The 12737-nt window shown below is 42.9% G+C and overlaps 1 protein-coding gene across 2 annotated transcripts in view; it reads right to left on the reverse strand.

The window, feature by feature from the left end:
• The window catches only part of gig (TSC complex subunit tuberin), a 41521-nt gene that overhangs the window by 21826 nt on the left and 6958 nt on the right, over positions 1 to 12737 (reverse strand). For both annotated transcript variants that reach the window (XM_069502796.1, XM_034974780.2), the window contains exons 4-20: positions 12248 to 12384; positions 10989 to 11163; positions 10430 to 10645; positions 9782 to 9923; positions 9189 to 9334; positions 8247 to 8410; positions 7386 to 7554; positions 6588 to 6818; positions 6062 to 6247; positions 5444 to 5629; positions 4758 to 4941; positions 4238 to 4393; positions 3650 to 3846; positions 2797 to 2919; positions 2190 to 2326; positions 1432 to 1557; positions 339 to 441 (exon numbers count right to left, since the gene is read on the reverse strand). In XM_069502796.1, coding sequence (XP_069358897.1) covers positions 339 to 441; positions 1432 to 1557; positions 2190 to 2326; positions 2797 to 2919; positions 3650 to 3846; positions 4238 to 4393; positions 4758 to 4941; positions 5444 to 5629; positions 6062 to 6247; positions 6588 to 6818; positions 7386 to 7554; positions 8247 to 8410; positions 9189 to 9334; positions 9782 to 9923; positions 10430 to 10645; positions 10989 to 11163; positions 12248 to 12384 — 2778 coding nt within the window. The remainder of the gene's footprint in view (positions 1 to 338; positions 442 to 1431; positions 1558 to 2189; positions 2327 to 2796; positions 2920 to 3649; positions 3847 to 4237; positions 4394 to 4757; positions 4942 to 5443; positions 5630 to 6061; positions 6248 to 6587; positions 6819 to 7385; positions 7555 to 8246; positions 8411 to 9188; positions 9335 to 9781; positions 9924 to 10429; positions 10646 to 10988; positions 11164 to 12247; positions 12385 to 12737) is intronic.

A 12737-nucleotide genomic window follows, 5' to 3' on the forward strand; every position in this document is an offset into this window, starting at 1 on the left:
TCATCATCGTCAACCCATTACCGGCCCACTAATGAGCCTCTCAGAGTGAGAAGGGCATCATCTAGTCTTCTTTTCTTCTATATATATATAAAAGGAAAAGGTGACTGATTGACTGACTGACTGACTGACTGACTGATCTATCAACGCACAGCTCAAACTACTGGACGGATCGGGCTGAAATTTGGCATGCAGATAGCTATTATGACGTAGGCATCCGCTAAGAAAGGATTTTTGAAAATTCAACTCCTAAGGGGGTGAAATAGGGTTTTGAAATTTTGTAGTCCACGCGGACGAAGTCGCGAGCATAAGCTAGTAAATAATAATAAAAGAGGTATTACCGTGGGCGCGGGTGTATCAACGAAGTCGTTAAATACAGGCAGCGCAGGCGCGGGCAGCGGGCTGGCCGCGCTCTCTGCGTGCTGACGACATAGTGTGGCGCATCTGTAAGGGCGTTTTTTTAAAAGTAGATTCACGGCTCTGGCATTCAGCCTTTTTGAAGAAGTAATTACTATGACATACGTTGGGGTCCCAAGATGCTAGGATGGCAACCTCGCACCGGAAAACGCAGCCTTGGAAGAATCCTCCCCCACTATTATTAGTCGACGCATTTTAAACTGGGTCGTCGAATTATCTGTCTGTTTCGCTCGCACCTACAGGTCGTAGGTAAGTGCGAGCGAAACAGACAGATAATTCGACAACTCAGTTTAAAATGCGTCGACTATAGTAATACAGATAAGTCGCAGGGAGCCGCTGGATTCAGACGCTGCAAGACCGTGGCGTGTGGAAGTCCCTACAATAGGCCTATGTCCAGCATTGTACGCCTATCGGTTGACAATGCTGATGAGTTACCATGTCCGAATGCTTAGAAACATAGCATGGCAGTAATTTGTAATGTTACTATTATATGCTACAGGTTTGAGTGTCAGGGTGACAACAAAGCCAATCGACCAAATTAGGAGTAGTTTTCAATGCATCAGCAACGACGTTGAAGGATATATCTCTTAACGACATAATAGCTCCTTCCTCGTTGTCAGTTCAAATCCAGATCTTACAAAATGTGGCAAAGTATAAACGAATCGAGTACGTGAAAATCTCTGAATCAAAGTTTAGCATAACACTTTGTATATTTTTATATGGTTTTATTTGTACCAAAAACATTTACAGTAAAGAGAAAAAGAGAGCAAAAGTAGACAGGGAAGCACTTATCTCTATGAGAGATCTCAACCAGTGTCTCTACCAGTTTCTCCAAATAAAAAAGCAATTACTAAACTAAATTGACAGGCCAATCGAAACTAAATTTAATTGCTATCCTTTTCCAAGTGGATTATTATTATTTATTTATTATTTAATTAGAACGGCCATAAAGCCAATTACACTAATTAAATTATGAAAGGAGGGTCTGGAGAGTCAGAGATTAGTGATCAATTTCACCTTTCGCAAAGGCCCTGTTTGATGGAGTTCTGCAAACAGCCGGACGTAGTGATGGTGACCAGTTTGTGCCCCACCAGCCACGTCGTGGACTGACCGCCGTTGAACAGGAACTCTGCCGTGTCACTCCTGCGAAATAAGCTATTTGTCAAAGTCCATTTTGGAAAAACTTACATCTGACTGCCATGAACTATCACATCTTAAACAAATGGTGTAAAATAATCCGGTATTTGACAACTAGTCAAATCAGTATCTTTTTATCAAACGTCAAAAAACGCGCTTGGTATGGGTGCTTCTATGCAATACTGGCATGCGACGTCACAATGATTTGACATGCTTTTTTTAGTTAAAACGATATTTTTAAATGGTTATTACGCTTAAAACTAACAAAGGACGTGAATTTTACGTATTTTAGGAGACCCTCTATTTAATAATCACTGAGAACTAATTTATTTTTGACATTTTGTATTAAAGTCACTTTGTTTTTATTAATGATGTAATAATAGGACGGTTTTTCAAAAAAATGCTCCAACCTACAATCAAGTTGTGATATTATGGAAATGATTATAATATGTAGTTGGGTGATTACAGTCGAATCACAAATTAAACAAGAAACTCGTGCTACAAATATGGCACACAGGCAACCGCCAATGGCGGACGGACGTGCTGATTATTTGACGTCATTCAAAAATAAGATTTTTGCGCAGGTACAACGTAACTTATAAGAGTGATTAGTGGTGGTGAGTTAAACACGTGTTTACCTCTGCGGTTTCACGCTGCAAGGTGTAAACGTGTATCTCGCGAGTAGATCCACGCAAGTCTCAGTCAGTTCCACGTGGAAGGCGGCTGGAGCACCCCGCGAGCCCGACAGCGGCGCCCGAGACACCGCGCGGGAGCCCTGCCAACAAGGGTCACTTAGCGTAATGCTATGCAGCTTTACGAATACCCCGCTCTGTAGGCAAAACCATCAACCATTGACGAATATTCGCCACAAGAAGTTCCACCCTCCTTTACCTTCGTATATCTATTCTGAAAAATTGTAACCCCAATAAGTAATAAATAAATTGATTGATTGTTTTTTTCATTTGTTCAGCAAAAAATATTAAAAATCGGTCAAGTGCGAGTCGGAGTCGTACCATCTTACAAGAAACAAGATTTTTATTTTTTTGTGACGTACCCACAAATTCACTGATTTTGCTTTACTTGTGCTATAAGACACTGCTACCTGCACCATGATTCTATATGACCCTATAATTTTTGATTCCCCCGAATTGACAGACAGACAACAAAGTGATCTTATAAGGGTTCTTTTTTTTCTTTTGAAGTAAGGAACCCAAAAAAGGACGGAATATAAAAAAGTGTCCTTACCAGACTAGAACTGCGTTGTCTGTTGGAGGAGTCTTCGTTGACGGCGCTGTTCCCGGGCTGGTAGTTGTTACTCTTGAACGCTTGCTGCTCCTCGAACGGCATGATGATGTAGTTGTGTAGACCCTGTCCAGAAATCATTTTTTTTTAATTCCAATACGAGTTAGCCCTTGACTGCAATCACACCTTGTGATAAGTGGTGATGAAGTATGGCAGTTTATATTAAACCCATAGCTTTGGTTTCTACACGGCATCGCACCGGAACGCTTAGTCGCTTGGCGGCATGGTAACTAGCCACGGCCGAAGCCTCCCACCAGACCAGACCAGAAATTTAGAAATTTCAATCCCTTGCCGGGAATCGAACTCGGGCCTTCCCACTAATAAGACCACAGCGCTTACCACTGCAGTGGTCAAATCACATGGTATACACCGGCGTATTGTAATGTTACGTAATAATATGGTTTTTATTTCAATCCAATAGCAGCAGTATTACAGAAGTTAGGGCTGTTAAAAGATTTTACCCATTTTTAATTTGTAGATTTTAAAATGTGACCCGCATCCGTAAAAGCTCCGCATTAATTGATGCGTATGTCTGAATTAATGCGGATGTTTTACATTTGCGGATGCGGATGTGAATATCTGTAACACTCTTGGTATAGAGTCTAAGAGCAAGAAATATGATGTCATCCGGTCGTTTGACATCACAATCCATATGTAATTAATAATTATTCGAGTCGGAAAGCGCACTTTGATCTTCATTATCTCACACTTTTTAAAAGGGAATCACACAGCTATCTACTTCTCGCAGAATGCTACCCTCTTTATATCTGGTACCGAAGGATGCCACGTAACTTACGTGTATGATAAATCGCACGAAGTTCCTGCGGTAAGAGAGGCGGCACTTGAGGAACCAGGCCGCGATGACGTGATGCGCCAGCGACACTACGTAATGGTTGTAGCGCGACGGGTTCGTGTAGGGCAGCAGGATAGCGAACACCGACATGTACTGGTCTTCCACGAACGATGCGAACACACGCGGCAGTCGAGTTAACGCTGTGAACAATTATTACAGATGCCATAACTCAACTTAATTTTTAATTAAAAACGATACCCTATTTCAATTGTTGCCAATAATGTACACACACCATTCTACATAAATTCGTATGAATTAAATAGTTTGAATAAAAACGGGTTATCCTAATAAAATTTTCACCAATACCTTAAGGCCTCAATATGCGACAAAATTTCTGAAGCGACTTTTCAATCAAGGTATGGCAAAGATACTAAGTTTAAAATGGAAAGGGATATCCTAGTAAGATAGTCACCGACAATGGACAACAATTTGCGACGAAACTCTAGCAATACTTCTGGCAGCATGTTCACTTGGTGTCTCGTCTCCAGTGGTGACTTGATAATAGAAGTAACATGTATGAAGTGGTCTTACTCGAGAGGAACTCCAGCATGGGACTGGCGATCGCCTTGGTGTCAGAGATCTTGGACAGGTCCAGCAGTACTTCTGGCAGCATCTTCACCATCGTATCACGCGTTTCTAACGTGAATATCGTCAGAGCGTTGATGAATGGCTGCGGCGTTCGGAGCACTAAATGACAAAAACATAATTTTAAGTCTTCAAAAAATAACTCGGTTTTATATAAAACTAGCGGTCATCAACAAGTAGTACACACAAATAACACAGAAGTAGGTTTTTTAAAATCTGATTATTATTAGGTTGCTAAACAAAATCGTGGGAACTCTTTGATCTTCCAGGATGAAAAAAAGCAATTATGGCCTCAAAATCGGGTAAACGGACGGGCCGTGAAAAGCTAGCAGATAGCCCAGACATAATTTCACATTTGTTTAATATTTATAAAGTCATGGATTACTAGTCGATGATTTTAAATTTACTATAGTTTTAATTAATGTGACGAAATTCGGCTACAGTTATATATGGTATCGATACGTACCCATTCCATACTTGAGAAGACACCTCACAATTCTCTGTTGCGTTTGTGGCTCGAGGTAAGCGTGGTAAGACGCCAACGCAGCGAGCGCAGGTAGCGCCGCCGCGTGTAACTCCGATACTAAAAGCTTTCGACCCGGCGCGCCCGTTCTTAGAGGCTCCGGTACGCATAGGTTACGGTCCGATACCTGAAAAATAGATCAAACTAACGATTAACCACTATACTTGTTAACGGCATTACCATTGTGACAATCACAATCACTTACAAATCTTGGTTAGACAAGCTGGATATAAAAGTTTGCTTGCGCCACAACTATTGTTACCGACAATGGACAACAATTTATATCTGAGTCTAGAAATTCAGCTCAAAAGATAATCTGCGTAGTTTGCTACCAATAAGGCAAAGTGATTAGTCTTTGTTCGATGTCTTTCTCCTTTTGTTCTTCTTTTGAGATGCAACTTTGTCCCTGTATCATGTCAACCATCGATAGATAATGTAAATTTAACATTAACTAGGTAAACAAGGTAAACAAAAAACACTACCTAGGTATTGTAAATAGCCTACCTAAGCCTAAAACATTCCATAGATACGTCACAATTTTGCGTTTGTATGGAGGTTTGCGCTGGATTGTTATTAAGATCCCACTACTTTTCCCTGACTGAGCTACGTACCATCTAAGTCATACTTACCATAGAGCAAAGTGTAGAGGCGAGCAAGTCAAGGTCCTGCGCACGGCGCCCTACGGCCAGCGCACGCGCATGCAATAAAGGCGGCAACGCGCGCAGTATGTGTGCTAAGACTGACCAATCCGCTTCGCTCGCCAACGCAGCGGTTAGCGTCCGCGCCGCCCGGCCCACCGGTATTGGGCATGCACCCTGAAATCACACCGGTATACAATGTTGAAACAATTAGACTTGTCTACTTAGCCTTCTCCACAGTGTTTCGTTTTCTCTGAGAGTGCTGATAGCCTAGTGGTTAAGACGTTCGGCCTTCTATTCGGGAGATCAGGGGTAGATCCCGGGTACGCATCTCTAAAGATTTGGAGTAAAGCGCGTTTTCAGCAATTAAATATCACTTGCTTTAACAGTGAAGAAAAAAATCGCGAGGAAACCGGCATGCCTGAGAGTCCTCCATGTTTTGCAAGGTGTGTGAAATCTGCCAGTTCGCCAGCCAATGGACCAGCGTGGCGGACTGTAGCCTAAAACCTAGAGAAGAGACCCGTTCTCAGTAGTGGGGCGGTGATGGGATGATCATGATGATGTCTTATCTGAAAGGTTTCCTTGGTTTACTATAGAACCCAACATTACCGGCGGTAGTTCCTTCTGCGTAGCGGGCTGCGTCCCCCGCGGCGCCGGCGGCTCGGCGAGCAGGAAGGGCGAGCAAATAGGCCGCGCGCGAGCCGCCGCCAAGCCGTGGACTGGTTGTTTGTTCTCATAGCAAAACCCCACGCAGTTCAGTGAGTTCGCACGGAGGCCAAATAACATGTCCAGGATCTACAGACAAAAAAATCACAATTTTGAATGGATGCCCATTGTCTGTCAAGAGATGGTTGGGAGGACCAGATTAAAAAAATATTAGCCATGTTAATCATGATAATATTCCCCTTTCACCTCTAACTAAGCGTATAGCTTATGCTAGGAGTAGGTACGATAATTATTAGTGCAACAGGCAGGGTTTGAACAGCCGACCATTCAGAATTCAGTCCACTCCTTAACCGTTAAGCTATTGTGGCTGTATGCCTTAGGAAATTACCTATTGGCATGTTGGGTTGACGATGTAAAGGGGGTAGCGGGAAGTAGTTGGACGAGGAAGGCTCAGAACCTGGACACCTACCTTGAGCCGTATGTCAGGATGGTGGTGAAGCAGCGCCGGGCGTCGGTAGTGGTGGTCCAAGTGTTCAAGCAGCACCAGAAAGGCTCGTGCAGCATGCGTGGCCGGTGTGCGCAACAATTTGTCGTGCAGCAGATCCAACAGTCCGGTCGCCGCGAGTCGCAAGTCGGAGGTGTCGGCGTCCGCGGGTATTGATACTTCTGTTACGTACATGTCGAACGGGCGGTTCAGTATCTGGAGAAAATGTATACGGGTCTTTGTTAGGTATTTGTATAGGTTTGGGATAGTAACTTAAACGGATTCAAAAAATTTGGGCTCTTTTTGCACTGTATCCGATCCGAAGCCGAGAATATATTATTCTCTCTAATTCGGAGCATCGTTCACAGACCAAATTTTTTTTTAAAGAATATTAGCCATGTTAAATAACTAATATTCCACTTTCCTCTCCAACTAAGCGTCAAGCTTGTGCTAGGAGGTACGACAATAGTGCAACGGGCGGGATTTAAACCGTCGACCTTTCGGTTTTCAGTCCACTAGTTTACCCGTTGAGCTATTGAAGCTCAATTAACACAATGTGCATTGGCTATATCTCCTGTTTTGGCGGCATATAGCGAATTAAGCTTAAAGTTCGTTGTATTTCATAGACCTCAGCAAAGTAACGCTTAAAGGTAATTGCTGCAGACCTGTGGAGTCCAGGAACAGGGTACCCTCAAGGATATCGAGACGTCACCAACTTTGGTAAGTGACGGTTACATTCGTATTTTCTGACCTAAAGCAGCTATGCTACAGAAGGTATGGTACCTTCTCGAGCTGGTCTATGAGGTCCACGCAGGCGTCCGAGGAGCACATCTTGGCCAGGTCGGGCAGCGCGCGCGCGGCCGCGGCGCGTATGGACACGTCCGCGTCCAGCGCGCACGCGCCCGCCACCGCGCCGCCCACGCGCTCCGACAGCTCCTCGCCGTGCGTACATCTGCGGAATACGGGTTTAAAAAAATAACCATATACGCTTGCGCTTGTAACTGCAATCACACCACACAGGACAAACAAGAGATATTCACTCTTCTTTTGAAGGTACCAATAATTATATCTAGCGGGAAAAACGAAAGCCGGTCATTCCATATTCTAGCAGTGCAATATCCAATCCAATCCATCAGCCTGTTTGCGTCCACTGCTGGACATAGGCCTTTCCAAGAGCGCGCCACCAAACACGGTCCTCCGCCTTCCACATCCATCCACTACCCTTCTCCTAGTCATCGGTCCAGTGGGCTGGAGGTCGTCCCACACTGCGCTTACCGGTACGCGGTCTCCACTCCAGAACACGTCTGCCCCATCGGCCGTCGGTTCTGCGACAAACATGACCTGCCCATTGCCACTTCAGCTTGCTAATCCTTTGAGCTATGTCAGTTTCGTTCAAGTGCAAAATATATATGGACAAAAATCGCAAAACGCACACCATTGCTTGGAAAAAAATCAGTCAAGGGCATATAATTTTGAAATATGTATTATTTATTGTTATAGCAGCAATAGAAATACACATTCTGCAAAAATTTCGAGTCTCTCTATCTTTCGGGCGGAAAAGCGCACTTTGATCATACAGTTTTTCTTATAATTTTTCCTCGATCATTTTGATACCTGTAAATAAAATTGTTGGCCAGACCATACCTGTGTCTCTTGATGTAGGTGAGTAGTGTCGACAACGCGTGCAACCGCACGGTTAGGCGCGACTCCAACCGCACGTATCGCTCCGCTATCCGCAGCGCTGCGCTCGCGTCTCCTCCGCCCAATGCTGATAACCTCTCCGATATTAACCGCATCGTTGACGCCTCCTGATCAACATCAAAATGTTATCAGTACCCTTATTATAAATGCGAAAGTGTGTTTGTTTGTTGGTTTGATGGTTTGTCCTTCAATCACGTCGCAACGGTGCAAGAGATTGACGTGATGTTTTGCATGGGTATAGATAGACCTGTAGGTCGATTTCGTAAAACTTGCATCAGTCATTATTACAATCTGAATTGTTGTGATTGGCTGAATTTGCGCGCTTCTTGTTGCAACAATCCATTGTAGCCAATAGTGAGCGAGCATCAACCAATCTGAGGTGATTACGATCGCGGCAGTTAAAATCCCGTGGGAACTTTTACAGCTACACAGCTGGGAAAAGTTCCCACGTAATTTAAAAAAAAAAACTAATTCCACGCGGACGAAGTCGCGGGCATCAGCTAGTAAGAAATACGTTTTAAGAAAATGGCGACGGTTTTATAGGGATGAAAACTTTGGAATTGAAAAGAATCTGTGGAATTTCAAGAAGGGTAGATTGAGTTTGAAAACAAGGTAATTAAGGTGTACAGTGCGACAAGGCTATCTTGGCGCGTGGCGAAATTCGGAACTAACGTTGCCTTCAAGTGTCTCCTTTGTTCTTGTTTGAATATTCTACGATTTTGTTCTTCAACAGCCCCCCCCCCCCCCCCCCGCCCCCTCTCCCCTCTCAATGTCATTCAAGTGCCAAGAGAGCCTTGTCGCACTGTATTTTACTTGCTTCGACGCTCGAATTCTATCAACTTCGGTAAAATGTAAAATCTCATACTAGTAAAGCAGGTCGCTCACCGGTCGGTCGTGTCCGCACGAGTCGATGAGGTCCAGCAAGGCTTCGGTGTCGCCTCGATACTGGCCGGCTTCGTGTAATTGCTCTATGGATGTGATGAGTGCGTGTACTCGGTTGTGGATTAGCTCGTTGGGCGGGTCGAACGTTTCTGCCGAACATAGGAACTGTATTGTTGTGGTGTCTTCTCAACAAACTTTTTTTACTATCAGTACACCGTACAAGCATTAATACAGTACAAGTATTATAAATGCGAAAGTGTGTTTGTTTGTTGGTTTGTCCTTCAATCACGTCGCAACGGATCAACGTGATTTTTTGCATGGGTATAGTTAAAGATCTGGACAGTGATATAGGCTACTTTTTATCCCGGGAAATCAATAAGTTTCCACGGGATTTTTAAAAACCTAAAGCCCGAGACTTCGTACACGTGGAGCGCACGAAGTTGCGGGCATCACACCAAATAGTGAGTGATGACTGATGATGCAGCCTAAGATGGTAATTGCAGCCAAGCGCTAGTCTACAAATTAAAAAAAACAAACCCCAAGTCAACTCGAGAAATCCGGAAAATTTCAAATGGCACGAGAAGAATAATACATACTGTCTTGTTGCAGCACAGCTCTCACGATATCCAGTACTAGGTCCCAGGTCACTTCATGCAGCTCCATGGGCACTCGCGCTACTAGGCTCTCTAATGCTACCACCACTTCATATGTTACTACTAAGTGACGACCGGTTAATGCCTGCAATTAAAAATAATTGCATCTGTTGGAAAAATCTTTAAACAAGTATGGTAACGAATTGTATACCATTATCTGCTACAAACTCCGACGGTATACCGATTTAGCATTTTTTAGAAAAATCTCGAAATAGTTTTATACAAATAAGAGATAATGGTTGGCAATAGGAAACAGATGTGAGCCATTGTCTGCTAGAACCTTTTTTGGTACACCCTTTCAGCATTTTCAGAAAACGGTTATACAGTAGTAAAAAATTAACAGTTGGCAATCTTAAGGAATTGTGTAATTTTGTCTGTTACAAACTCCAGCATTTCAGCAGCATTCAAAAAACAGCGCCAAAAGCCATTTCTGCATACTCGGAACTTAGAGTTGGTGGATTGATGATCTAAAGAGGGATTTTTGAAGGTTTTGGGAGTTCAGAAAAAGAAAAAGCCCCTGCTCTCTTAGGCCCACCAAGGGCCGTAACATGTTTTGCTACAGATGATAATGATCTGGAATAGGGTTGTCACCTTAAGGAACGCAGGCAGCACTGCCAGGTAGGATACATGCAGGGTGTGCACCCTCCTGGGCCCCCACAGCGCCATGTTGATGTAGAACACGGCGCCACGTGCCAGCCCCGCGCTCTCGTCGTCTTCGGACGTGGCCTCGCCGGCCGCGCGGACTAACTCCACCATCTCTTGCAGCGCTGCATGCCCCATGTCCGCGCCCACTACGCAACGCATCAGCTGCAATGTGGGAGACAATATTATGGGATATATTTTCTATCGGAAAACCGTACGGAATGCCGTTCCTACCGATAAGAATCAGTAAGAAACTCTTTTCAAATGTTAAATTTACAATATTATGCCATTTTAGCGTTTAAACTATCGTGAGTGATCTATCCATTATACATGTCTTACACCCGGCTTTACTCACGTGTTTAGTCGACGTTAGTCTGACTAGTTTCCAGCCATATTATGCCACACCATTTCCAGTAGAATATTATGCCACACTGTTGAATAAATGCAGTACCTTCCAAATACACATTCCAAGTATGATAATTTTAGTCATGTTAAGTTGTTAACTAACCTTCCAACTGTTCTGGCAGTAGTTCTCAATGATGACAGTCCTGCACAGGGCTGCCACGAACGTCCCGAGAGCAGCTCGCGGCAGTATCGAGTACGAGACAACGGCCTCTAACAGCGAGAGGCAGCCCTGCACGACGCTCGCGTCGCTCGAGTACACGCATAGGTGACATGCGTTGCTGGAAGAGAAGTTGTAGTTAAAAATGTACCGAAAAATTAAAAACCGATCAAGTGCGAGTCGAGCGTAGCTTTTTTAGGTTCCCGCAAAAAGTAATATTATAAATGCTAAAGTATGTCTTTCTGTCTGTCTGTCCATCTGTATGTATGTCTGTCTGCTAGCCTTTTACGGCCCATCCATTCAACCGGTATTGACGAAATTTAGTACAGAAATAGCTTGCATCCCAGGGAATGAAATAGACTACTTTTTATCCCAGAAAAATCAAAGAGGATTCCACGGGATTTCCAAAAACCTAAATCCACGCGGACGTAACCGCGGGCATCTATATAGTACAGTATATGGTACATAATATATCAAAATTTCAGTATTTGAGATAGACCTCATCACGACAATAGTATAAAACTGACCTCTTTTACAGGTCCCCTAGGTAAAGATAGGTGTACTGGAGAATCTGTTGACTCATGACTGAACTATTAAGATTTTATGAAATGAAAACTTCTGTATTACCATTGTGATTTAGACTGGGTAGAGCATTGATATAAGCACAGATTGAACACGTTAAAAAAACACACACTTAATTTAAAAGCCGAGCTTAAATTGGGTATTTGACTACATAAAAAATAAATTATTTCTCAGTGATTATTAAATAGAGGGTCTTCCAAAATACGTAAAATCCACCTCCTTTGTTGGTTTTAAGTGTAATAACCATTTTAAATAATCGATTAAACTAAAAAAAGCACGTCAAATGATTGTGACGTCACACACCGGTATTTTATAGAATCTTGCATACTAAGCGCGCGTTTTGACGTTTGATAAAAAGTTACTGATTTGACTAGTTGTCAAATACCGTATTGAAGCTTTATCAGTGATATGGTACTAATATATTCTTTATTTATATTTTATACTACATTTATATATTCTTACACATGTCATATTAATAATAATAACTATGTGGTTGACGTAGTGGGTAGCACGTATATTATTACTATGTTATTTTATTACTGTTTTTTATCCAAGCATTGCGTGCTACTGTTTGTTGATCCGAATAAATAAAAATAAAAATAAAAATCAGTGTTAGTACTTACTTCACAATCCCATGTACGATGTCTTCGTCCAAATAGGCCGCGTTGAACTTGACTATGTTGATGATAAGGTTCACGAACTCCACGATGTGCGCCGGCGCACGCAGCTGCGGCAGCCAGTCCAATAGGAATGGGCCAATCTGGAATAGACAACAATTATTTGTTAGTCCATAGTCCATACTAATATCATAAATGCGAAAGTGTCTGTCTGCTAGCTTTTCACGGCTCATCCGTTTAACCGATTTTGACGAAATTTGGTACAGAGATAGCTTGCATCTCAAGGACGAACATAGGCATTTGGTCCTGGAAAATTAAAAAGTTCCCACAAAACTAAAAACTTAAATCTACTTAAACAAAGTTGTACACATCTTCCTACTTGATACAGATATAGTTTGCATCCAAGATACTACTATATACTACTTCTTATCCCAAAAATTAAAGAGTTCTCGTGAGACAAACTCATGGGCATCATCTAGTTTGATATAAAATAGCA

This window comes from Maniola hyperantus, chromosome 13, assembly GCF_902806685.2.
Source record: "Maniola hyperantus chromosome 13, iAphHyp1.2, whole genome shotgun sequence".
NCBI lineage: Eukaryota > Metazoa > Arthropoda > Insecta > Lepidoptera > Nymphalidae > Maniola > Maniola hyperantus.